The sequence below is a fragment of the Punctularia strigosozonata genome (assembly GCF_000264995.1).
Source record: "Punctularia strigosozonata HHB-11173 SS5 unplaced genomic scaffold PUNSTscaffold_4, whole genome shotgun sequence".
Lineage (NCBI taxonomy): Eukaryota > Fungi > Basidiomycota > Agaricomycetes > Corticiales > Punctulariaceae > Punctularia > Punctularia strigosozonata.
In genome coordinates, this window is record NW_006767436.1 from 1,762,307 (window position 1) to 1,785,819 (window position 23,513).

At 54.6% G+C, this 23,513-nt stretch overlaps 8 protein-coding genes across 8 annotated transcripts; 5 read left to right on the plus strand and 3 right to left on the minus strand.

Annotated features, from left to right (window-relative positions):
• Positions 1 to 648: 648 nt before the first annotated feature.
• On the minus strand, positions 649 to 1,802 carry PUNSTDRAFT_112611 (uncharacterized protein; the record flags this gene model as incomplete). The annotated part of the gene is made up of 6 exons (XM_007382259.1): positions 649 to 706; positions 765 to 1,040; positions 1,103 to 1,220; positions 1,280 to 1,386; positions 1,440 to 1,516; positions 1,569 to 1,802. The coding sequence occupies 6 exons, from the start codon at positions 1,800 to 1,802 to the stop codon at positions 649 to 651; spliced, it is 870 nt and encodes a 289-aa protein (XP_007382321.1).
• A 1,417-nt stretch (positions 1,803 to 3,219) lies between these two features.
• PUNSTDRAFT_64035 (alpha/beta-hydrolase) lies at positions 3,220 to 4,253 on the plus strand (the record flags this gene model as incomplete). Its single annotated transcript, XM_007382260.1, has 5 exons — positions 3,220 to 3,510; positions 3,569 to 3,814; positions 3,871 to 3,897; positions 3,962 to 4,039; positions 4,098 to 4,253. The coding sequence occupies 5 exons, from the start codon at positions 3,220 to 3,222 to the stop codon at positions 4,251 to 4,253; spliced, it is 798 nt and encodes a 265-aa protein (XP_007382322.1).
• Positions 4,254 to 5,334: 1,081 nt separating this feature from the next.
• Positions 5,335 to 6,794, minus strand: PUNSTDRAFT_112613 (NAD(P)-binding protein; the record flags this gene model as incomplete). The annotated part of the gene is made up of 4 exons (XM_007382261.1): positions 5,335 to 5,783; positions 5,841 to 5,974; positions 6,029 to 6,218; positions 6,275 to 6,794. The coding sequence occupies 4 exons, from the start codon at positions 6,792 to 6,794 to the stop codon at positions 5,335 to 5,337; spliced, it is 1,293 nt and encodes a 430-aa protein (XP_007382323.1).
• Positions 6,795 to 7,310: 516 nt separating this feature from the next.
• PUNSTDRAFT_100609 (cell adhesion protein byn-1) lies at positions 7,311 to 9,105 on the plus strand (the record flags this gene model as incomplete). Its single annotated transcript, XM_007382262.1, has 7 exons — positions 7,311 to 7,460; positions 7,522 to 7,707; positions 7,759 to 7,903; positions 7,957 to 8,378; positions 8,434 to 8,548; positions 8,607 to 8,787; positions 8,848 to 9,105. The coding sequence occupies 7 exons, from the start codon at positions 7,311 to 7,313 to the stop codon at positions 9,008 to 9,010; spliced, it is 1,362 nt and encodes a 453-aa protein (XP_007382324.1). The 3' UTR covers positions 9,011 to 9,105.
• Positions 9,106 to 12,396: 3,291 nt separating this feature from the next.
• Positions 12,397 to 14,808, plus strand: PUNSTDRAFT_142736 (regulator of G protein signaling). The gene is made up of 5 exons (XM_007382263.1): positions 12,397 to 12,500; positions 12,561 to 12,652; positions 12,703 to 13,462; positions 13,517 to 14,275; positions 14,338 to 14,808. Exons 1-5 carry the CDS (start codon positions 12,414 to 12,416, stop codon positions 14,539 to 14,541), a joined length of 1,902 nt encoding a protein of 633 aa, XP_007382325.1. The 5' UTR covers positions 12,397 to 12,413; the 3' UTR covers positions 14,542 to 14,808.
• Positions 14,809 to 14,967: 159 nt separating this feature from the next.
• PUNSTDRAFT_64326 (cytochrome b5) lies at positions 14,968 to 16,138 on the plus strand (the record flags this gene model as incomplete). The annotated part of the gene is made up of 6 exons (XM_007382264.1): positions 14,968 to 15,155; positions 15,210 to 15,474; positions 15,524 to 15,601; positions 15,664 to 15,734; positions 15,796 to 15,889; positions 15,944 to 16,138. 6 exons carry the CDS (start codon positions 14,968 to 14,970, stop codon positions 16,136 to 16,138), a joined length of 891 nt encoding a protein of 296 aa, XP_007382326.1.
• A 431-nt stretch (positions 16,139 to 16,569) lies between these two features.
• Positions 16,570 to 17,125, minus strand: PUNSTDRAFT_65493 (uncharacterized protein; the record flags this gene model as incomplete). The annotated part of the gene is made up of 2 exons (XM_007382265.1): positions 16,570 to 16,875; positions 16,925 to 17,125. 2 exons carry the CDS (start codon positions 17,123 to 17,125, stop codon positions 16,570 to 16,572), a joined length of 507 nt encoding a protein of 168 aa, XP_007382327.1.
• A 1,694-nt stretch (positions 17,126 to 18,819) lies between these two features.
• On the plus strand, positions 18,820 to 23,413 carry PUNSTDRAFT_65808 (uncharacterized protein; the record flags this gene model as incomplete). Its single annotated transcript, XM_007382266.1, has 10 exons — positions 18,820 to 19,390; positions 19,445 to 21,501; positions 21,553 to 21,830; positions 21,880 to 22,085; positions 22,139 to 22,320; positions 22,380 to 22,548; positions 22,581 to 22,743; positions 22,797 to 23,007; positions 23,062 to 23,151; positions 23,201 to 23,413. 10 exons carry the CDS (start codon positions 18,820 to 18,822, stop codon positions 23,411 to 23,413), a joined length of 4,140 nt encoding a protein of 1,379 aa, XP_007382328.1.
• Positions 23,414 to 23,513: the final 100 nt, after the last annotated feature.

A 23,513-nucleotide genomic window follows, 5' to 3' on the forward strand; every position in this document is an offset into this window, starting at 1 on the left:
GTCGCCGCCCATCGCGGCTGTGATTCGCGCCGCTGCGGCGGGCCACGTTGTGGGCGCGTAGAGGTGCATGAGGATCAACCCTGGCGAAGGATGTGAGAGCGGAAAGTGTGGATATGTCTATCGATGCTTACCTCTCACGGCACCTGCAGACAGGAATCCGGGGCGGCGAACGCCAGGACCTGCGACGGGGAGGGGCTCGTCGTAAAGTCGGTCCAAGAAATCGCCGATGGCTTTTTCGATTTCTGCCGGAGAATCGCCAAATTTGACGAGAGGGCAAACTTCCTCTCCAGCCTAGACGGGTTCGAGTCAGTACCAATCACATTTACCCGACCATGGATAGATCGACCTTGGCGCATTCGCTCAAGAACAACTGGTACGTCTCTTCGGCATAGGACACCCAGTCGGCATGCCAGTACTGGCTCGGCTTCTCTGTGTAAAAAATCGTCAGTCCAAAGCATTCATTACGAACCATACCATACGTACCGGCCCATAGCACCGGATTGGCAACGCCTTGCCAGACCACGTCAGCTGCGGAAAGTATGAAATTGTGACACGCGCCGCTCACCATCGATTACCGCTCGGCGTATCCGGTCAGGCAACCTATCCCGGTGCAATCAAAATGATGCTAGGGCACCGTAAATGTTTCCCTCACATGTTTACCAAGTATGCACCTAGGATCGTTCCGTACGATCCCCCCCAGTAGTTGCTGGAAGGTGATAAGGGTCAGCGATCCTTCATAGAATGCAATACAAGACCACGCCCACATCAACGCGTCTTCTCCATCGAAAACCTTCGTCATAAAGTCCATGTCCCTGACGACGTTCGCTGTGCCCATGTACGCCAGCTCGGGGCCCATATTACGCGCGCACATCTCGGCCTCCGCGTTCTTGAGAGCGATCCATTCGCGCTCCTGCGCGATGAGATGTTCGCGCGTGGCCGGGTCGGAGAGGTTCGAGGCGACGGTGAACGTCTGCTCGAGCACCGTGTTTGTCTCGAGCAGAATCTTGTCCATGTAATTCGGGAAGCACTTCACGGCAGGGCTATAGCATACAGTGCTATATCAGTGCGCGGCCGAACGACGCGAGGAAAAGGGGTCACGGACGTTGTGCGTCCGATTCCGCGAGGGTCGAAGCCGATGAGGTCGTAGTCGTGCCCGAGCATTTCGGGCAGCTCTTCAGCGAGACTGTTGATAAGGGTGAAACCAGAGCCTCCGGGACCACCTGCGATTTCATTGAGCTAGGTGGTCCCTCGAGAATCGACGAGAAGAAGAATACTCTACCCGGGTTCATCATGATGCTGCCCTGCTTCGGGAACTTTGTAGCCTTGATCCTACCGAAGAAGATGGTAGCTGTTCCCTCACTGCGATTGAAGTAATTGAGCGGCACACTAACATGCTCGAGTCAGTACATGCAGAAAGGCAAAGGAGGATAGACGATTACACAACCGTTCCGCATTCCACTCCCTTCGCCGCATCGCAGTTGAACCCAGATACAGTACCGATTTCCGGAGCCAGTGACTGAACAGCATAAACGAACGATCTTAGCATGCATAGCCCTCGTCCTACTCACCATGGTCTTTGCAACCTGTCCCGCCGCTGTCGTTTTTCCGTACAACTCGAAGCAATACGACAGCCCATAGGCAAAGAACTTCCCCGCTGCGATCATATAGAGCAGACAACATAGCACCACTGCAGCAGACCAACGTCGGGATCGCTGGGCCTTCGCGGTAAGGCGCTCATGGCTAACCGGAAGCGCTGCCGTCTGAGAACCTCCGAACGCTAGCAGGTCGCCCTTGTAGTCCATCACGGGCACAGCGAGTCCGTCGCAAATCAGCGTGTCGAGCTCAGCCGCAAAGTCTGAAGTTAAAGTGTGAAGACGTGTATTTTATAGCTGAAGCGCTGATCTACGAGTCAAACCGCGAACTGCGCGTCTCTGCTGCGGCATCGTGTCTCCTTTCTGATGATGACGTTCGTCCACATGGGTACATGGGACCATATCCGTTACCAATCTTTGGCTCTCGACTCTACCGAGGATATCACTAAAGAACAATGTCGGCCACTATTACATGGTGCTGAGCGTCTCCGCGTACACGGCCCTTGCAACCGCAGGACCGCGTCTTCTGGACTGGCAAGCACGTCGCATCGTCTCACATCGGGTATCAACGTATCAAAGACGTGACGTGGATTTGCATTGGCGCTTCTCTCCCAGTCGGAGGTTGCTCCACAAGCTCGGTGTGCGCAGAGTTTTCCGAGCGCGCACCGCTTTCGACGTCTTTCCGGCAACCTTCTGCCGGAGGCGCGCTAATGCATGTTGGATTGAATGCCGGAGGACGCTGTGAGGAGCGGGCGCGAGCTTGAGCCTCTGGTTTAGCAACGCCTTTTCGGGGATGCGCCCATAGTCAGAGATTGTACCGTTACGGTATGTATTTCCAATACCTCCCGAGCTGGACGGTCATCCTGACGCGTTTGTCAACGACATTTTCAGCGGTGCTGCCTCACGTATCCAGAAGGCGTATGTGAATGGGCAGATGCGGATGCACAGGTGGCGTCTTGCGTTTCGAGAAAGTCGCCGGTGTTACGTCTCGACATGCCGGTCGATCATATACCGCTTGCGGCGAATTACATCCAGGATCATGTCGTTCTGGAAGAGCAGCCTTCGGCCTCCGTAGCTGCTCGCCGAATCCGAAGGTCGTGCTCTATTCCATGTCACTGAAATACCATACGGGCGCTTTTTACGTGTGTGAGACGAACGACCTGTATAATTCAAAAGCCTCCGCGGAGCGACCCAGATATACCAGAAACTGAATTGACTGATAGCGTGCGCGAGCCCCGGTGGAAGTCTCGATAGCATGGACAATGTCGGGGCGATGAACGGACGCAGAATGGGTTGAGGACGGGTTCTCGAAGTGTCGCCCGGAAGGCACGTTAAGCGGCTATCATAAGAACGTCGGCTTCGCCAGGGCCAGGACCAATATCCTGGCAGTGGTCTGCGCCGCGGCGGATAATTCGGGGACTGTGAGACGACAAGGGAGTCGGTGTGCAGCTGATCGGAGGTCCGTGACGACGCCGTCCGCTGCATCAGCGGAACGGGCTTCGATTACCCCAATGATCGTCGGTCTGCGGGACCATGCCCGGCCAGTGCCTGTGTATAAACGCCCTCGTCCCGGCACTCGCACCCACTTTTTCTCCTTCCCTGCTGATCCGCGCTCCCGCTGGTACCGATGCCCTATGTCGACATCGTGTCCAAGGACGACTACTGCTGCCTCTTCTACCGCACCAACGCCCGCTACAACAACGTCGGCAGCTTCGACCCCGAAAAGCCGACCGTGATATTGCTTCACGCCTACTGCCTCGGATCCGAATGGCTCCTCTCCCGCTTCGACCACGTCGAGCTCCGGACTGGTTACAACCTCATCGCCTTCGACCAACGCTGCTGCGGCCGCACCGAGAATCGCATATCCGAGCGCCACGACAGCTGGGTCGATGCGGCGGATGTAGCGTTCGCGTGTAAAGTGCGTCCACTGCATCGTATCGTCCCAGCGTGACTTTGCGTCGACCGATTTCATCCAGTACCTCAACCTGCCCCCCGCTCACGTCTTCGCCGAGGAATCCCTCGCTGTCTCGTGCGCGCTCCGGCTCGCCGCATTATTTCCCTCCCTCGTCCTCAGCCTCACGCTTTGTAACGTACCGCCGCCCACGCCTCTTCAACGGTCGCTCGATGCGACCGACGAAATGCTACGAAATTGGTGCACCGCAGAAGACATAGAATCTTACGAACAGGCTGCGCAGGACTTTATAGATAACGCCTCCTCATCTGTGAGTAATATATACATACGTAAGAAGCGTTCGCTCATGGGCTCCTCCTCATACAGCAAATCGATCCTGATTTGAAAGACGATGTATGTATATCTCAAGTGATTTCTGCTGAAAACTTGTACACTCAACACATGTGCTCTGTTTCAGTTGGTGGAATGGCTTGAATGCCAGTACCCTCCGAATTACCGAACGCGCCTAGTTGAACATCTTAATGTACAACTTAACGTGGGTCTGGGTCCGTATGTTCTTGCCGACGACGAGATTGATCACCCCCCTCTTCAAGATGTCACCTCTATCTGATAACGAGCTCGCGTCCATTACTCAGCCAGTGCTCATCATACAGGTGTGCACATTGTTCTCACCACCCAATGCTCCCCTCAGACCAATTCGCAGGCAGAGTGGTGCAAGACCAGCCCGTTCAAGTCCGCAGAAGAACTGAAGAACAAGCTCATAAACGCGAAACATGGTGCCAAAGTCCTGATGGTCAAAAGTATTCGACGCATACACTCGACGACATTGATCGTTCCCGCTAACGACGTGCACCACAGGCGCTTGCGGCTTCATGTCCCTCTTCCCCAATAACTGGTCTATCACATGCCGGACGTTTGCAAGATTCCTCTCTCAGTTGCCACACGCACCTTCTTCTCTGGATCTGCCTCTTGGGTACGTCGCGGACTTCATGCGCGACGCGCTCGAGCGCCTCGCTGGTTTCGCTGGTAATCCGGCAATCGCCAGACGAGATCCCCTATCCCCGATGAGCTTCTCGAGGGTGTCAAGGGAGACGCAAGCGGCACAGGAGCGCACGCTGAGGACGTACGCTCAGGGTATGCGCGACGCGTATTCGCCCCTCGGACAAGACGGCAAGCCTATCCGAAGGTCAGTTGACCCCAGATCACTGGCGAGCATCATGTCTTCTCCCGATGGCGCCCAGAGCTCACCATCCCGCAGGTATCGCGATCGCGTCCGGGACCATTGGTTCCACGCCGAGGATAACGGGGAATCGTACGCTAGCCCAGGCGGCGCCATCTTTTCCAGCATCGAAGGCCGACGACCGTCTGAGCCCTTGATAGGCGAGGCTAGCATGCCTATGAACAACACATCCATACAGTCAGGGTCCAGAGAGCTGGTAGGCGCCGGGCGATCTGCCCAAGGCTCGGGTCATATGAGCACCGCCGAAAAGGTGGTCGTCAAAGGCACCATGCGCAAGATAGTCTCCTCCACCGCTGCGTCGATGGCAGCCCCTGGTCTGTTCCATTGACGTCGACTGTTGAAAAAGTATTGTATTCATTCATTCTCCTCACGTATTCTGCTCCCACCATATATGTATCTGCATCACAAACTCTATCTTTATTAGTATAATTGTGCGTAGCGTTAATGTAGATCCGTATATCAGAAACCAACGTGTGATTGTTTGATTGTTTGCTCGACGAAGAGAAGGATGCGTTGGAGACCCCAAGCACAAGAAGATAAAACACAGTGACCATGTTATATTTTTTGGGGGTGGATGGGGTGACGAGTCATCAGATGCTGCCCTCCGCCATCTTGGCCTTGTAGTACCGCACCATCTCCTCCAATCCCATGCGCACGCTCCAGCGGGGTTCCCAGTCGAGGCTCTGCTTGGCCCGAGTCGTGTCAGGCCGGCGCTTCTGCGGATCGTCCGTGGGTATCGGCTTGTAGACGATCTTGACGCGGTTAGGGAGCTCGTCGCCATCCTCCTTCTGCACCTCCTCGACAATCTCGCGCACGAGCTCGGCGAACTCGCCGATCGTGAACTCGTCACCATTGCCGATGTTCGTCGGACGGGTCTCGTCCGAATTCATGAGCGCGATCAGACCATCGATGAGGTCGTGGATGTACTGGAAGGAGCGCGTCTGCTTGCCGTCTCCGTAGACGGTCATGTCCTCGCCCTTTAGGGCCTGCACGATGAAGTTGGAGACGACGCGTCCGTCGAATGGGTTCATGCGCGGGCCTAGCGGAAGAACGTCAGGGTCAGGCAGCACGGAGGCAGGAGACTGATTGAACGTACCGTAAGTGTTGAAAATGCGGGCAACACGGACGTCAACGCCATCCTGACGGTGGAAGCCGTAAGTCAGGGTTTCCGCAACACGCTTGCCCTCGTCGTAGCAGGCGCGCGGCCCGATGGGGTTAACGTGTCCCCAGCTAGTGTATTCCCTGTCAGCTGCGGAGGTACAGCGTCCTGATTGGAGTACTAACTAGTCTTCGTGCTGGGGGTGCACTTCGGGGTCACCGTAGACCTCGGATGTGCTCGTGATCAAAAAGCGAGCTTTCGTCCGCTTCGCGAGACCCAACATGTTCAGAGTGCCCATGAATGAAGTCTTGATGGTCTTGACCGCGTTGAACTGATAGTGGGGAGGCGATGCCGGGCAAGCAAGGTGGTAGATTTCTAAGCAAAGAAACAACACTCAGCAACAAAGCATGGATTAGTACAAGCTGACTTACGATCGCACTCGATCATGAACGGCTCGACGACATCGTGCCTAACCATCTCAAAGTTCGGGTGACCAACCCAGTGGCTGACAGTCGTCTTGGATCCGGTGAAGAAATTGTCCAAGACAGTGACTTCATGACCGAGCAGCATCAAGCGGTCGACGAGATGCGAGCCAACGAAACCTGCGCCTCCCGTCACAAGGATGCGCTTGCGAGATGAAGGAGGAAGAAGCTTGACCGGCGGGAAGCGAGACAGAGTCGTGTAGGAGATGGACTGGGTGTCGGGATGATAGATCGATTTGGACTGGTAGCCGGCGAGAGCGTGGGTGAACCTCGCATGTTGCTCTTCCTGCTCGGCGGGGTTGGGGGTCTGGGATCCATCGGACTGAGCGGTAAGGACGTAATGCGGTCTCAGGTAGAGAGAGCGCAGGACATCGAGGGGGACCTCGCAGTCAAATCCAAACCGCTGAAAGCCCACTGAAGTCATTTCATGGCCGCTCTTGTCGACGGTACGGATCTGTGTGGCGACCATGGTAGGAGGTTGAGGTGCGGGTGCTTCGCTGGCGAACAGAGACAAGGACCGACCTTCTGAGCAGACATTCTTATATGTTCTGGACGTGGCGTTCCGAATACGTGGTAATTGAGCGGATTAATGGACCGTGGTGGGAGAAACGGTGGTGATTGTTCCAGTCAAGGGAGGCGGTGTAATTGCGAACAGGAAACCCGCGCGGGCGGTCTAAACTTGCGTAGACGTATCGGGGATCGACAATCGAACGTTCAGGCCCGAGGCGATAGCAAAGTTGGCGGGAGAAACTGGCGTTGAGCTTTGAGTGCTTGGCAAGGATCTGAGACGGACGAGCAGGACCGCGAGCGACCGGGGACGGGTATAAGTACCTGGAAGGAAGGGTTCGCTTAGCGGGCGCAAAGGGTCGGGCGAAGTTTGCAGCGCCGAGCGGCGGGTAAGGTTCTTCCCGAATGAGAAGTTCAATATATTCTGGCCATCGACCGCCTCTGATTTGTATAACATCTGTTTTCGCTACATCTCGGCATGCCCCGCGCGCTCAAGGCCACTGGCAAGACCAGACACGACCCTCTGCTCGTACAGTTGCGCGAGGACGAGGTGCACGCAAAATATGGCAAGGTCTCCCAGCCAGGAAGGCGACAAAAGCAAAGAACCGACGACGAGGACCACGAGGAGGTACGTTGGTCGTTCATACGGCTTTGGTGTAGTATCAAAACCGACGTTACGATATGCATAGGCAGTACTAGATCCGAAAACTTCGCGGCGGATATTGGAGCTCGCAAAGGATCAGCAAGATGAACTGGAGGAGGCGGAGGATAATCAGGAAGGCGATGGATCAAGAGAACCTCGCATGCAGGATGGTCTAGAGGAAGAGGAGGAGGAAGAAATCGAGGAATATGTGTACGAGCCGGAGGAGGAGTTCGTGAGTGTTCGCACTGCGTGGCCGAGCTGGAAGTTTATGAATCTATTGCAGCAAATCGATGCCGGGGATCTGAAGACGTTAGACTCTCTTCTTCCTCCGGACACTGGCGAGCGACGTACTCTCGCCGATATCATCTTCGCAAAACTCGAGAGCGGCGAGATTGGCCATGTTACGACGGCACCAAAACCAGAATATGGCGAGTCGCAGCGTGAGCATGACGGACGGACAATCGCTGATCGTAGCATGTAGATCCAACACGACCGCCTGATCCCGCGGAGGGCCTGGATCCCAAAGTTGTAGATGCATACACGAAAGTCGGCCTAATCCTGCGGCGACACACTTCCCCGACCGCTCCGTTACCAAAACTTTTCAAGGTCATACCTTCGCTTCCGGGCTGGGCACGCATACTCGCCCTGACTCGCCCGGAGGAATGGTCCCCCCAAGCAACATACGCGGCCACTCGTCTTTTCATCTCTCAGATGAAGCCAGCGCAAGCGCGAGTATTCCTCGAAGGCGTGCTCTTGAATGCAATCCGAGAAGACATCCAGGACCGCACCAGCTCGGGGAAGAAAAACAACAAGCCGTTGAATGTCCATTATTACGAAGCGCTCAAGAAAGCGGTATACAAGCCGAGTGCGTTCTACAAGGGCATCGTCTTTCCGTTGCTCGAGGTGAGAAACCCTCAATGCTCGCTCTTCATCCTATCGCTGACTGTACTGTATATAGGGAGGCTGTACACTAAAGGAAGCGGCTATCGTGGCTTCCGTACTCGCGAAAAAGAAAATCCCTGTCCTCCATTCGTCGGCGGCGCTCATACGCATTGCTGAAATGGACTATACGGGTAGGAGCTCATGCCACTCCTCTTGGCAGTCTGTAGGGTTGACGTTCATCTTCCCAAGGCCCCAATTCGCTGTTCATCCGTGTGCTACTTGACAAGAAATACACTTTCCCGTACAAGGTCATCGACGCCTTGGTGTTCCATTTCATCCGTCTTTCAAACTCGTACAAAGCGCGCAAGCTCGGTGATGCGGAGAAGCTTCCGGTCCTCTGGCACCAATCTCTCCTCGTCTTCTGCCAACGGTGCGTGCGTTTATGCGGCTTCCTTGGAACCGGACCTCACCAGGAAACCCTAATGCACAGGTATGCCTCTGAGCTCACGGCGGATCAAAAAGACGCGTTGCTGGATGTCGTACGGGTGAATCCGCACCCACAGATATCACCTGAGGTGAGGCGTGAGCTGGTGAGTTCCGTCATGCGGGGCGAACCACGGCCGGATGCAGACGGGGACGTGGCCATGTCATGATTTGTCGCCGCGGGGGGGGGGTGTCAGATGAGCATGCACGGATGATGGGCGTTTTTGTGTTGTACGCGTGTTAAACCCATGCATTCGATGCACGCATTGGATCTCTCGCGCCGTGATGACAGTTTGTTCGCGCCTCTTGTGTGATAAGTAGCAAGGCGTTCTCCGGGCAAATTCACCCGCGGTATGGTGCCCGCTGTTCGCCGTGAGCACCGTCCGGAAATTAAGCGGGCAGCCGTTGGTTATCGGGCCATGCCTCCGGTCCGCGGTAGCGGGTCCAACAAGTACGCCGTGGCTTCCAAGAAACTAGATGTTTGGATGTTCGTTGGTCATCCGTACGGGGCAGAGGGTAGCCATGAATTTGCTATAGTGGAGCGAAGTGATACAGCATCACAAGATACATGTTTGAAAAGCACTAATGCTGATCGCTGCCGATCACACTCTCCAACACCTGCAACACTCGCCCTTGCCGCTACATTATCGAGTTCTGTTATTCAGACTGATTCCTGCTGTTTACCAAAAATTTTACCTCGCGGTCTGCTGGATCCGTGGAAACAAAAATAGCAGGGATGTTCAATTTCTCGAGAGCTGCTTGCTGTTTTGCCATTAAACTGTCGAAAGCGGGGAGAACGCGCTCCACGTCGAAAGATCGAAGTTCCCGCCGGAAGCCCGCGCTCATGCTCTACAGGCAGCACGCGGTTATGATCGGGCATCAGCCGAGTGCGGATGCGCAGCGAAAACCGTTGGATACATACGTCGGCTTCATGTTTAGTGAGTCCTGATGCTCCAATCATTTTGGCCCTGGAATGAAATGCCGGCAAGGGTTACGTGCGAGAGGTGCGCCGGGGAAATCAAGCCCACTTGGTAAGTGCAATCTCGAGTTTCCTTTCGTGTTCTTGCAGGAGGCGAGACCTCTCTTCGAAAAGACGCCGCTCGAGCGTGTGCTGTTCCGCTTTCATCTTGATTCTGTGGATGAGCCTGCCACGTTCAAGCTCCGCATCGGAAATAGACTACCGTTTTGACAGCGGCCACCAGGTCTGGATCGTCTGCCAAACTGGCAAGGACCGGTAGAGCCTGCTGAAACGTGTAGCTGCGGAAGTCTGGCGTCGAATCTGGCTGGAGTATTGCGATTGACGGTTTGGATATCAAAGGTACATCCATCGTGACCTGAGCCCCATATCCTCGCGCATTGTCCCCCTCGGAGCCTGATGGCGCTGAAGGAGTCCCTCGGTCAGGAGAAACTGCCGAAGAGGATGCACTTGGAGCTTGGAGTTGAGATAAAAGAGATGCAACGGAGGATGACGAGGAGGCAGAGTCGTTCAGTACGGCAAGATCCACCGCGGAAGATGGAGTTTGCCTCAAGGCCGGCGTTGCATGCGAAACAGGATGTGAAGCATCGTCCACGCTCGGTGTTCCCTCCGGCGCAGCTGTGGAATTCACGAATTGCTGCCAAGCCTGGGATGTCCTGAGCTGGTCCAGAAGGGCTGTGACACTAATCGCGTCCTAATTTCCATGTCAGTTCGATTGCAGGGTAGCTGCGAAGAGAACATACGTTGATATTCGCATCCATCCTTCCGGTAGACCCGTGACGGTCAAGAAAGATCCACCGGCCGTGATGGCTGTGTCAAGGCAGCTCGTGGGAAGGTAACTCGCAGGAACCCGAACAGACGGAACTTCATTAACGCCAGTCACAAGGATATAGCACTTGACCAGGTATAAAACGAGGACCGATTCTCAGTACACTCCGGTATATATGTTCTGGTAGCGATCCTGATCGAAGAGCTACAACGACGATATTATAGACAAATCGCATAGCTATAGTTATTGATTGCAGTGCTGCCGTACGTTCCACATTTGCCCCGTTCCATCAGCGCGCGTACACGTTTAGCTTCCTGTCGGGTACCCATGAACTCCGATCAGGCATCTGAAGACAGTCAAGACCGATCGCAACTTTGCCCCTTTCAAGCTTACACTCATATATACAAGCCGACCAAATCGGATCCGGACAAGATAGATTAAGTCGCCCACCCACATGGTGGCGGCTGAATATTCCATCTATTTGCAACGCGACGTCGATGGTCTATGGAGGTAACGTTTCCTGGCGCGTTATGTATCAGACTACTCCCAACGATGGCTTCACAGTTCTTCATAGTACTACTACCCTTGACTTACCCCTTGACTAGCACCCCGGCGAACCAGACCGAAGAACGTTTCTCAGCGTCCGGCAATCATGTTAGCCGGATGAAGGCATGCATCGAGAAGCCAAACCTCGGGCGATCGTGCCTCCGTTGATCACCAAGAAAATGATTGCCAGTGGGGACACGAGTGCCTGTAGCAGAGCGTTGAATTGCAAAGTTGGTTGAGATCACTGCAAATGCATCAGTCCTACCGATGTGAATACAGTATCATGACGTGTCCATGATGTGGTCTCCTGCCGTGAGGTTTAATCCTGAATGCGCTCGGGGCAGATGCATATGGAGAAACGACAACAGCGGGTGCCCTGGTTATACGATGCCATACGATCGTGGCGTGAGGCGTGTGTATGCAGCCGTTCCAGGCTTGGACCATCCAACGCCGGCACCATCGCCTAGACCATTGTTGGGATAGCTGTCGCTACATCATGAGGCAGACTCTGCTTGTTGGCGAGTAAGCGCGCGGACAGCATAGTCTCCAAGACAATGTTGAAACGGACGATGGGCAGAACGTGGACACGGCTTCTTCCAGAGCTTCTGGTGGGGTTAGCCTCGGTGCCGTCCGAGAATGTGAGTCGGCGCGGGGCCTCATGGGATGCCACGTTCCGCACAAGCGACAGACATTGCTGATGTGCCGATATGTGCCAGCCCGCGGAGTACGCAGCGGCGGCGGAGGGCCGGACAAGATGGCGGGGTAGTACCCGTTATGGCCGGATATCGTCCCGTTCCAGTAGCGGGATGACATAATCGATGTCGTTGCTCTGAGTCGATCCGACATCCGAGACCTCATGCCACTGATGCCAGAGCGCCACTGATGGCCACCGGGCTCACTGTTTTCGTGCCATGGGCCACTGGCCGGACACCGCACATAGCGGGGCGAGGAGGCGTAAGAGGCCCGGGCAGCTGAGCGTAGGACCAGCGGACGGCGCAAATTGCAGAGAATGTGGGAGACAATGATTTGGGACGTCGGCACGGTCCGTCGCAAGGGGAGCGGCTAGCAACGGCGTTACGTACAGCCGCCTTGTCAGAGTCCGTGGGAGCATCCTGCCTGCGCCTTTGATCAAACCGCCTCGCCCCTTTCCCGCCCTCCTCCCCTGCGCACCCCCGTCTTCGTCGTTTCCCCCGTCCTCGACCGTGTTTTCTTGCCCGTCTTCATTCTAATCCGCCAACTAATTTCCAGCTCTTCCTGTTCTATCTCGACTACCTCTACCACAATGCCGGCCGCAGGTTCTGACGGGGCGAGCAACGGGACGTCGTCGCACATGATGAAGACGACAAAACGGGGCAGACCTTTCTTGAAGGTCCGTCAGCTCGTACAGCCATTTCGATGACTCATATCGAGAAATCGATCATGCTCGTAGGACACGCTCGACCTGTTTGCCACACTCATCGTATCACTGGAGCTTACCACTCATAAGCAATTCTTCCGGACCTTTCCCCATTCGTTTACGACGTGAGCTACCCTATATCTTGCTTTTATGGAGGTGTCTCACGTCACAGCAGAGACGAGGCGTGCGCCAACCTTGCTTCGCTCAAGTTCTCTCAGTCGAACCGAGGTCCGGATCCGCGAGACCCTTCACGGATTGTCACGACTACAACCACGACCACGTTCTCCATGACCCGTGATATGGCGAAGGCCATGTCGCAGCACTTCATGGACGCTCGTCTTATTGAAAACGCCACCGACCCCACGTCCAATCTCTTCAAAGACCGGGGCACGTACGTGCTCACGCCTAAGGGACTCCACGTCCTTGAGCGATTCATCAGCAAGAACGGGATCAACGCTGATCACCTGGGAGAGGTGTTCAAGACGCAGCCGATTTGCATGAAGCTTCTCCACCTCCAGCGACGGTCCTCGGACGATGAAATCATCGTGACGCAGACGGTAATCACTGCTCTCTTCAGGCGTTTCGTTGGGACAAAGGCGAACTACAGGAGCGAGAACTCGGAGACGATGGACCCCTTCCAGCTGTATTACGAGCGTGCGAAGGGCATCGCGTTTATGGATGTCGCCGATCGCTCTCAAAACTTGCTGGGGAAGAATACGGCCGTTGTGCACAAGTTCTGCTTCCAGGCTGTTGCGGCGCTGGAATGGCTTTGCGATTTCACGTCGGTGGTCGGTCGTGAAGAGGCTGCTGAGATGGCAGCGCAGTTTGTGAGGTTCGGGCTCATCACGCTGGTGAGCGATAAGAGAAAAAACAACGACTCCGCGATCATCTTCACGGTTCGCGGCACTGCACCGGGAGGTAATTCACCAATACAGGTAAGGCGCCTTGTTTATTTGTTCCGAGGACGTCGTTTGATTGGCGAGCTACAGCAACACGGCGAGTTCCGTTGTACAGCGAAAGCGGTATACAAAGTTACGGAGGAAGGTCGTCGACTTGCTCGCTGGGATGCGAACGGCATGTCACAGGAATCGCCGCATAGTTCTACGACCAACCTTGCGGCCCAGAGGACATCGGAGGACTCAAGCGTCTCAACCGCGGTGGAAGGAACCTTCTCCGGTGATAGCAAGCTTACCCGACGCCTGTCGATGGCGGAGAAGCTCAATGAAGGCGGGAAGAAGGCTCAGAAGGAGTCGAATACGGATCGTTTGAACTACATCATCGAGGACGTCTCACTTCGGAGTATGTTCAGGGACTTCCTGCGCGCGAACTTCTGCGAGGAGAACCTATCCTTTTGGCTGGAGGTGGAGGAGTTCAAGAAGAAATTCAACGTTACCTCTAGCGCCGTCGCATCTGCGCCCTCGGGTCGCAGTAATCAGAGAACAACGCCTGGTCAAGCGGCCATGGAACGCCATCACGAGATGTTAATACACCGTGCGTTCGAGATTTACAATCGTTATCTCGCCCCGTCGGCGCCTTCCGAGCTCAATATCGATCACGGTCTGCGGAACGAGCTCCTCGCTTACCTTGGTGAAGTCATGACCGGAGTCAATGGGAACCAGGTCGTCGGTCGTGTGGAGCCCGAACAAGCCAGCGCGTTCAACGCTACGCAACTGCAAACAGTGATCAACCTGTACAAGCGAATACAGATGCACGTTTTCCGACTGATGTCAACAGACTCTGTACCGAAGGTGGGCATCGATTTTTCTCGGCCAAGCATCGTGTCCCATATTGACCCATATCGATCCACTAGTTCATCAAGACCCCGAAATTCGCAGCGCTGCGCAATTGGGCAGAAGAGGATGAAGATTTCGACTCGCAGTCCATGGATCCTACCCATCCTCCCGGCCTTAACGGAGACGAGGAGATTGGTGGAACATACACGACCGTTTCTCAGCACGCCTCCGAACAGAACGGCAGACATCGGCGGAACCAGCCACCTGCACCCCCGTCGTGATTCGCATCGTTGACCGTTCTGCCTACGGCTTTCGTCGTGTTGTTTATCCCGTGCATCTCAGGACCACGCTTCATTGTCGCACCTTCTACCCGGGCCTCTTCTTTGTACGCATTTCGCATTTCCACACTTGCATATATCTCTCGTCCCGGCTTCACTTGTTCACCCTCTACATTTTTTGACTGGAAGTCATTCAACTCGCTGCTCCCTAATATCGTACTGCCACCCATTCGAACAACCCTTCTGTATACTATATAATATAGATCGAGTAATGTCACAATGTCAGGTTGAACGCGTAAGGTGATGGGAGCAACCTCGGCTGTGCGTCTCCGATCGCATGCGTGTGACTACCGCCACATCCAATATCATGACGCATCCATACCCTGGTTTCTACCAGACTACCTCTACCTTGACCCCGCTAGCTCGACCATGTCTTGGTTTGGACACCTGAGCGGGCAACCTCCGGAGCCACCGCGCACTCCGGGGGGCACTGAATACCCGCCATCGCCGTTTGGCAACTTCCCCATAAACGATACGTACCCGAAGGTAGAGGACCCTTCCGGGGTGGAGAAGGACCGATTGGTTTCCACGAAACAAGCCAACAGGCCATTCCTCGCGTAAGGCCTAGATGATACGTAGATGATCACTGCATGCTCAAGTGGTACCTACAGATATAAGGAATATCGTGACAAGCAGGAGAAGGAGCATCAGGCATGGATGGAGAGGAAGAAAGAACGCGAGGAGAAACTCGCGAAAGGAGAAGCAGTTGGCCCAGAGGAACCTGACCCTACGGAGGAGAGAGAAGTCGGCTGTATTGGTCTGCTCAAATTCTTCACGATCCTTCTGGTGATCACCCTGCTCGCCGGCAAGTTCTTCACGGGTGACTATCTCTGGGATTATCAGGGCAAGTGGAGATCCTTGAAGGCGTATATACCCGTACGTCATCGGTGAACCGATACTTCGGCCCGCCTGAACGTGCTCTCAGAACGGCGACCAACTTATCACGGAGAAGCAACTTGCGCAGCACGATGGTTCTGACTCCAACAAACCTCTCTGGCTAGCGGTGCGCATACACGCTTCTTTCTTATCGCAAACACGGCTAAGATGCGGCCTTCCTTCGGGTAGATTGATGGGGACGTCTATGATGTTAGCAGTAATCGTAAAACGTACGGACCCGGCGGCTCCTATCATGGAATGTGCGTGAACTTTGCTCGGTCACTTCGATACAATTGAACCGCTAACATCGTGATATTGAAGGGCTGGCATCGACGCTGCTCGGGCTTTCGGCACGGGTTGCTTCAAAGATCATCGCACACATGACCTTCGCGGCATGTTGGATAGCGAAATGCAGGTTCGTGTACCGTATGCACAAGCATCGCTGAGTACTTACTGACAACGACTCCAGGGCGTTGAACACTGGAAAGAGTTCTTCGCCAATCACAAGAGTTATCCAAAGGTTGGAAAGGTCGTCCATCCTCCGATTGACCCCGCAAGCCCGATCCCAGAGGCAAGTTCCGCCCTAGTGTATCTGTTTCATTCCCGTTCGCCGTGCTCAACATTCACGTACAGCATTGCGATCCGAAGAAAGCCGCTAAATTGAAAGAAGAGCAGGCTGCGAAGGAGCAAACCGCCGCTGCCGCCGGTGCGGAGAAGATTGCGGAGCATCGGTCGGAGTTGTGACTGTGCCTCGTTGTCCAGAGAATCAGGGATGTTCAGCTGGCATGTGGATTGTATTACGACAGTGAAAATGTTCCTGGATCGGGCATGAACATGTAATGTGACGTTATATTAAAGAGCATTACAGTACGCTGGATCGTCTAGTGGTAAATCTAGAGAACGGATGACGCTGCCGCTCGACCAGCCGCAGGGTTATAGTAGGCATGACTGAGGGAGCCATGTCCCGTCGCGGTGCCCTGTGGCTGAAGATGGTCAGCAACAGTAACAAGACGCCATCGAATCGAGACCATAGAAAGCACTCAAGGCTGAAAACGCCGCCGACAGTGCAGAAGGCACGAGAAGACAATACGTGAATTATGCGGGCAGAAATTGCAATGAACGTCTGCTTACCTTTACTGGAGAATGGTGAGTCAGAAGATAGTTTTTGATGAGCGGAAAGTCGGCCATGGACGCGTCCACCATAGCGGTGTAGGTCGTGTCTGTAAACTTGGCGACGACGAGATTGCCTCGCCATGCCGTCTCTTCGCGAAAATTCTTCCCTTGAATCTCCTTGACGCATTTGTTAACGGGGAAAGGCATCCCATCACGTGAAATGACGGGATAGAAAATCGCGTAAGGGTTCGGAAGATTTTTGGACATTCCATCCAGCGCGTGAACGGGCTATAACGGATTGAGCCCGAGCGCATATCGTCCTGCGGTGTATGCTCACGTGGTATTGCCAGGCGCGAGAGCCAATCTCGGCAATGTAATCCATATAGACTTCAGGGTGCGGGATACGCGTAGCTTGGACGCGTCCCGAGTAATATTCGCTCGTAGAAATAGCGTCGAGACTCGTCGTAAGCCCGACCAGATGAGGCGGACGTCCATCGGCGGGGAAGAGTAGCGCCTCGTAGGTGAGCATTTGATCCATAGTGAGCAAAATTATCTGGAGCGACGAAAATTGAGTATATGGTAGGGAAATAGCACACAGAGGAGTAGAGGGCGGCTCACCGGGATTAGAAAATGTAGATGTAGGAATAGCACCGTCTATGCTGCCAGAGCAGGTATTGAGGCGAATTGGAAGAGGATGCTGAAGTTCGTTCATGACCACTGGAACTTATATACTGCCGGCGCTGGACTTAGCTTGCGAACTAAACGCGGTCTTCGCCTTGTCGCGCAACGACACGAGGTCTACTTCCCTCGGATCAGGGGAAGGGGCGCGTGTTAACCAGCAGGTGGCGGGAGATCTCACAAATGGATTCAAGTTATTGCGGCGTTCAGCGGATAAAATTCTCCAACGAATGTACATCTTCACGTTCCGGTGTGGGCTAGACGACCTCGAGGTGATCTGATCTCCCGCAGGAAATTGTTTGTGGGTGCATCTGACGAAACCGCGGTTGACGTTTCATCGGCCTGACCGTTCTCGGGAACGGCGCCACGGAAGGTCGCTACCCTCTGCGTCAGTGCGGCGGTTCATACGGGTGCCCAAACTGGGCTTATGACAAGACTGGTATTGCATTTGGGTCATAGGTATAACGACCTGCAGACACCAGCCCGCATCTTTTGGAGCCGGTCCGTGATTGAAATTCCACGAAAATGTCGACGAGATAAGGCGGGCTGATGGGTCAAACTAGCACGATCCGCAGAAGAAGCACGAATAGGCGGCACATCAAACTTCCACGACCCTTCTCGGGTCGAGATATGGCGATTGGCCCGAATTCGTAGATGGCAAAAAGGTTATCTTGAGCCGGTGGTATGTTACCAAAAACACGGCGAGTATGCCTGGCTCTAATTCCAGACCGACTCGAGTTGCCCACGATCGGGCCTCGGATGTCTGGTACTGAGGGGCCGCAGCACCCCTGCTCATCGGTTCGAATTCATAGACCCAGGATGAAGGAGCGCGATTGGCGGGTGACGAGGTGGCATGCTGCGCGATCGGGAGCAAGGTCTTTGGGCAACAATGGAGGAGAGTGTGTGTTCCACGCCCATCTATTATTGTAGGGCGACGAGAATGGCATGATTCGTGATCGTGGGCTGTGCTCCGACCGAGGCCTTGAGAATCGCATCTGGAGCGGATATGTAACAGTAGGGGTCTGCTGGGAACACAAGGCATGCACAGGTTCTGGATGCAAGAGCAGGTGCCCCGAAACTGGGCAGCATGCATGGTGGTTGTAAGATTGACCCTGGTTACTTGGGGCAAGAGGGATGAAATTCACGCGACGGTCTCGGGCTCTGGTGCCAGCCATAGTCGGGACGCGCGGTTCCGCTTCATGGATGCAAGGGGTCTGTGGCGGAAGGGCGGGTCACTGCTGTGTGTTGATATGGAATGAAGAGCGAGAGTCGCCCGGGTGTCAGGTGAAGGAACTCGAGGTACATGCCGCCGTACCGCGTTCATGACATTCGCAGTCGCACAGTGATAGTGCATCTTGGAGATCGAACGAAGCATGCAGTGGTACCGATGCGACTCAAGTGGCTTGCAATGCATGAAATCCATCCGGTCTCCCGCATGAGCAGCGGTCGTCACAACCGGAGCGTAAGTTCCAAGGCCACGAGCGCGGCGGTGGCGTCAACGCTTCAGTTCCAACTTCACCTAACGCCTCTCGCGGGTTCGCGTCCGGCACCGCGATGAGCAGCAAGATCATCGTAGCGAACCATGTCTCCTCCCTGTTCCCCCCTTCGCAAGCCGCGTTCGTTCAGGTCGAGACTGCGCTTCGCAACCTGCCACTACCTGACGAACCAACCGACTCGGACCCTCCAAGCGAACACGCGTCCTACTCAAGTGTTTTCTACAACGCCATCACCGGAACGCTCATATCACGCGTCCTGAGCAAGGGCAGAATCCTCGAACTCATCACCCTTGCCGCCGACAGTCGCCCCCTGCGGTTCTCCTTTCCTGCACCCATTTTGCCTGCACCCGGGATATTTCTTTGGGAACAATGTGAACTTCATATCCTTGTGGTCACTACCGCCGGTTCTCTCTACCGCCTGGTGATACCTGTTGGAGATGATGGTCAGCTTAGTTTAGAGCAACGCGCGAAGAATTGGTGCAGGGAATACCTCATCCGCTATGCTTCAAGCTTCGACGGCTTGGAGGGTCTCGTGCATGCTCAAGGGCCGCATTCTATCGCAATAGGTCTTCAAAACGGGTCATTACTTAGGCTGGAGACGGACGTACTTGGCGACGAGATGAACACGGGTAAGTGGACATAACGAGTGCTCGGTTGTCCTGTTCATTCATGCCACATGGTAGATCAATGGACTGAGACCATACTTCAGCACAACTCTTTCCTGAACCAGATCGCCTCGTTCCTTCACTCAAGCGCTCCCGGCACTTCGCAGGTCATTGCCCTTGCGTCGTACCCGCAACCGACTGACATCGGGCATGTATGGTCCTTTTCGCGGGACCGCACGTTACGACTTTGGTCTGCGAAGCTCGGCTGCGTCTCAGCGATCACATTGCCCATAGCTGCCAGCAGAGCGATCACACCAGCATTCTCCACAAGCGCATCCTCCACCCCTCCACCACGCCCCCAGATCTTGCTCGATGCCGCTCCCCAGAATCTCCTCCGTGTGTGCTCGCTTCATGACGAGCCGCGCATCCTCGTGTTTGTCCCAACGCCATCATCATCGGCCTCAGCCGGAACATTCCACTTGCTCAGCTTCGCTCATGACGTACTGAGTCTAACTCGAATCATCGAATGTTCTGAGGAGAGCGCGCACTGTCGCCTACAAGACTTCTTGGTGATATCGGATACGTTATACGTGCTTTGGGATAAACAGGGTCAATCGTTTGTCGAGACTTCCGCCTTGCAGATTGGAGCATCCTGGCACAGCGCCGCGTACCCGAAAGAGGCGGAGCTTACACCTTCACACTTGGACGAGCTCCTTCTATCACCCGGATCACTCGCAGAGAAGTTCTTCAAGGCGGTCATGCGCCCAGGAATGTTCTCCACTGTCACGCTGCGCACGGCGATCGACCAGTACACGGCTGCGTGTTGTTCGATTCCATTCCCTCTTCCCCTACAGCTCACTACCACGTATACGAGTCTCGGAGATAAGATCGCGGCCGTAGTCGGCTGTACCGTTAAGCTCACTCGCGATCCGCAGACTGGATTGGTCCAGTATGATAACTATTGGAGCGCTCTGAAGAGAGACTGGGAAGGCTTCATAGCTCGCTGCCGCGAGATCGAGCGGAGCGCGCGCTGGCCCTTAGCCCTTGGCATCTCGGATCCTACCGGACAAGGACATGTGGTGGTAATTGAAAGAGAGCGTCTGGGTGCAATATTGGTGGAGGACCAACCTCTATGGCTCCATCGCAATATGAGCTTATCCATGCCAGTTGGTACCAATCCCGAGCACAACTTGTTCGAGATCCTGTGGATCCTTCGCACGAAGCTCAGCCGCCCAACTCTACTCCAGATCGAGTCAAAGGTGGTCGATTTTCTTCGGCAAGAAATCGCGTTCCCCTTCAGCGATATTATCCGGGATCTGGCCTTGCGCGTCGGGTTCAGGGACGATCTCGACGAGGGCTTGGAGACCTGGATTGGCGGACGATTGCAAAGCATCGGTGACATGCAGAAGATCCAGGATGCAGTAAAGGCCGCCCTCGATTACATCGCACTCTTTGGCTTGGCCATAAAGAGGGAGGAAGAAGAGGTTGAGTTGATCCTTCCGACGACCAATTCGGAGTGGACGAGAGCTCTCACTTCGCAATATGCCGCGGCCACCGTTCAAGCACGTTATGATCTCGGCTTCTCGCTCGTCCTGTTACTCTTCCTACTTGCCGATGAACTCGAAGAATGGGATCCCGCTCTTCTCGCGGAGGTCTTCGGCGTGTTTCGGGGAATATCGATGCTTCTCCATATCGCGAAGCAGCCTTCAGGAGATGGCATGGGCGATAGCTCCAGGGGCGGGGCGTCCGCAGCAGACGATGTTGTTTCTGGCATTTCTCATCTAGGGCTATCTCAGCGTGATTCATTCCGGCCAAAACCGATCTATTCCCTGATGCATCGATTGCTCACGCAATCTAGCGACACTGTCGATCCTCCAAGTGCCGCGCATAATTTCCTCGAGGCGATTGGGTTACTGGACGCGGGCTCCCCTGCTCACGCAACTAGAAATGATGTCTTCTTCTGCGAGCGGCTGCGATTGGTTGGACACCATTACGTGGCGCGTGAGTTATTGAGCTGGCTCCCGAGAACACCTGGCGCTACCTACGTTTTGTCTCGATTGTGTCTTGACACCGGCAGGATTGATGATGCTGCATCGCTATTCCATAGCCTGGCAGGTGTCTTTGGTGAGTCATCTGTGCGGTATAGAGGGTTGCGCATAGCTCATCTTGTTGGTTCAGGACCGAAGAACATACTCTCAGCAGAGGACTCCCAAGCATTGGCAGGAGTTCTTCCGGGGGCAAAGTTATTCGACTCCGATTTCTCGTTCTACCTGCACACTGCTTCCCTCTTCAAGAGTTCGTCTGATGTCGAACATGAGGTACAGTTCTATCAGCTTGCAATCTCTGTTGCACCACCGGAACAGGACACATCCCCGCTGTGGTACGCCGTGATACATGGTCTGATTGGCCTTGCACTGTATGAAGACGCCTACGCGTCTCTAATATCCACGCCTTTCGAGAAGTTGTACGTCGTCCGTCGGATCCCACGGTCCTTTGCTTACGTCTTGCACCAGGAAGCGCGAGTGCGTCCCGCCACTGGTGTATAAGATGTGCGAAGATAACGCCGTTGACACGCTTATGACCTTCAATTTCGCCGGCATCGCTGACGAAGTGGAGAACGCGCTGGCATTCAAAGCTCGCAATGCCGATCCACGTCTTCGGCCGTTTTACTCGAGAATACTGTTCGCATGGTACACCTTGAGAGGCGATCATCGCAACGGTAAGAGCGTCGTTGTTCTTTGCCTTGCGATAACCTTATAGTGCTGTTTGTAGCGGCTCTTGCCATGTTCCAACGGGCTAGGAAGCTATCCGACGCTTTGGCGACGGATAGCGACTTCATGACCCTGTCGGAGCTACAGCTGGAGGCTTATGGGGTTGCGATGAATTCTCTGTCCCTCCTTGATGAGAAGGACGCCTGGATCACGCTCTCTGTCCCATCGAAGATTGGTTCTGAGGTACGCAGCGGTCTTTGGAAATGGGATCCACTCTCAGCAACCTGGTACAGCCACGCAAGCGCCGAAGGTTGTCAAAATATTTCCCCGAAAGTTCGTACTCTCCTGGAACAAGGAATGTCGAGCTGGTGACGAAAACGGATATCGAGTACGAATATGCCTTGGTATCGGCGCGCCTCGAACTTGTTCGTCGTGAGCCTTCAACTATTTACGATGGTCCGTCTGTCCTCAGTTTGGGAAAGCACATGCTCACTATGGTGTAGTCCGCCTGCTGCCGCCTGAAGCCATCGTCATGCGGTTATCGCAAGCCAATCGGTTCGAGACCGCCATCTCCGTCGCTCGTAGCTTGAAGGTGGACATGTCAGACATTTTTTCGCGATTGGCTGGACAATGTTTGCGGTTGGGCACGAATCCTATCTCCGTAACGTGAGTTGTTCTCGTTCAAGCGTACGCGTCATTGATTTCAATCATATGTGCAGCCAAGAAGACACGTCCGATTGGCTGCTGACGGACAAAGTATCTTCTTGGGCGGGTACACCTGTGGATCGCGGTTGGCGATTCCTGCGATTGACCTTGGAGCGCAATGACGGGCCAGACACGGATTTTGCCTATACCAAGGCAGTCCTGGAGACTATACTCGCATTTGCCAGAACGACGCCGCTACCGTCCTGGCTGGCAAACGTTCTTCTGGTATGACTGACACGAGCGCCACTCATCCATCCAGCTGACTAATAGCATGTTTAGGAGCACGATTCGGAACATCTGATTCGCACCTGCCTACGTCACAAGAACTTTGAATGCGCGTTGGAATACAGCATGGCCGTAGTGAAACGAGTAGGTCGTTCTTTTGGTACGATGATGGTCTTGAACTAACGTTCTGCAGGCCGACGCTCAATTGAACCGACAACCCCCGAAAACAGCCATGACCACTTGGGTTCCCTACAACCTCATCGACCAAGTGCTGGCGGCGATCGAGAGCGAAGGAAGTGTGTCTACTCGCGCACGAACGTTGCAGCAATCGCTGAAAAAGGAAATCTCTTCTCGCTTGCCCCGGTTGCACAAGCTCAGCCAGTTTCCGACACGGCAGTCGACCTAGTAGACCTGTGTTATATAATGCTATACTTAGCCCCTTCTGCGATGCGACGCGAACGTTGCTGCCTTTCATATGTTACAAGTGCGATGTACAAATCCATATT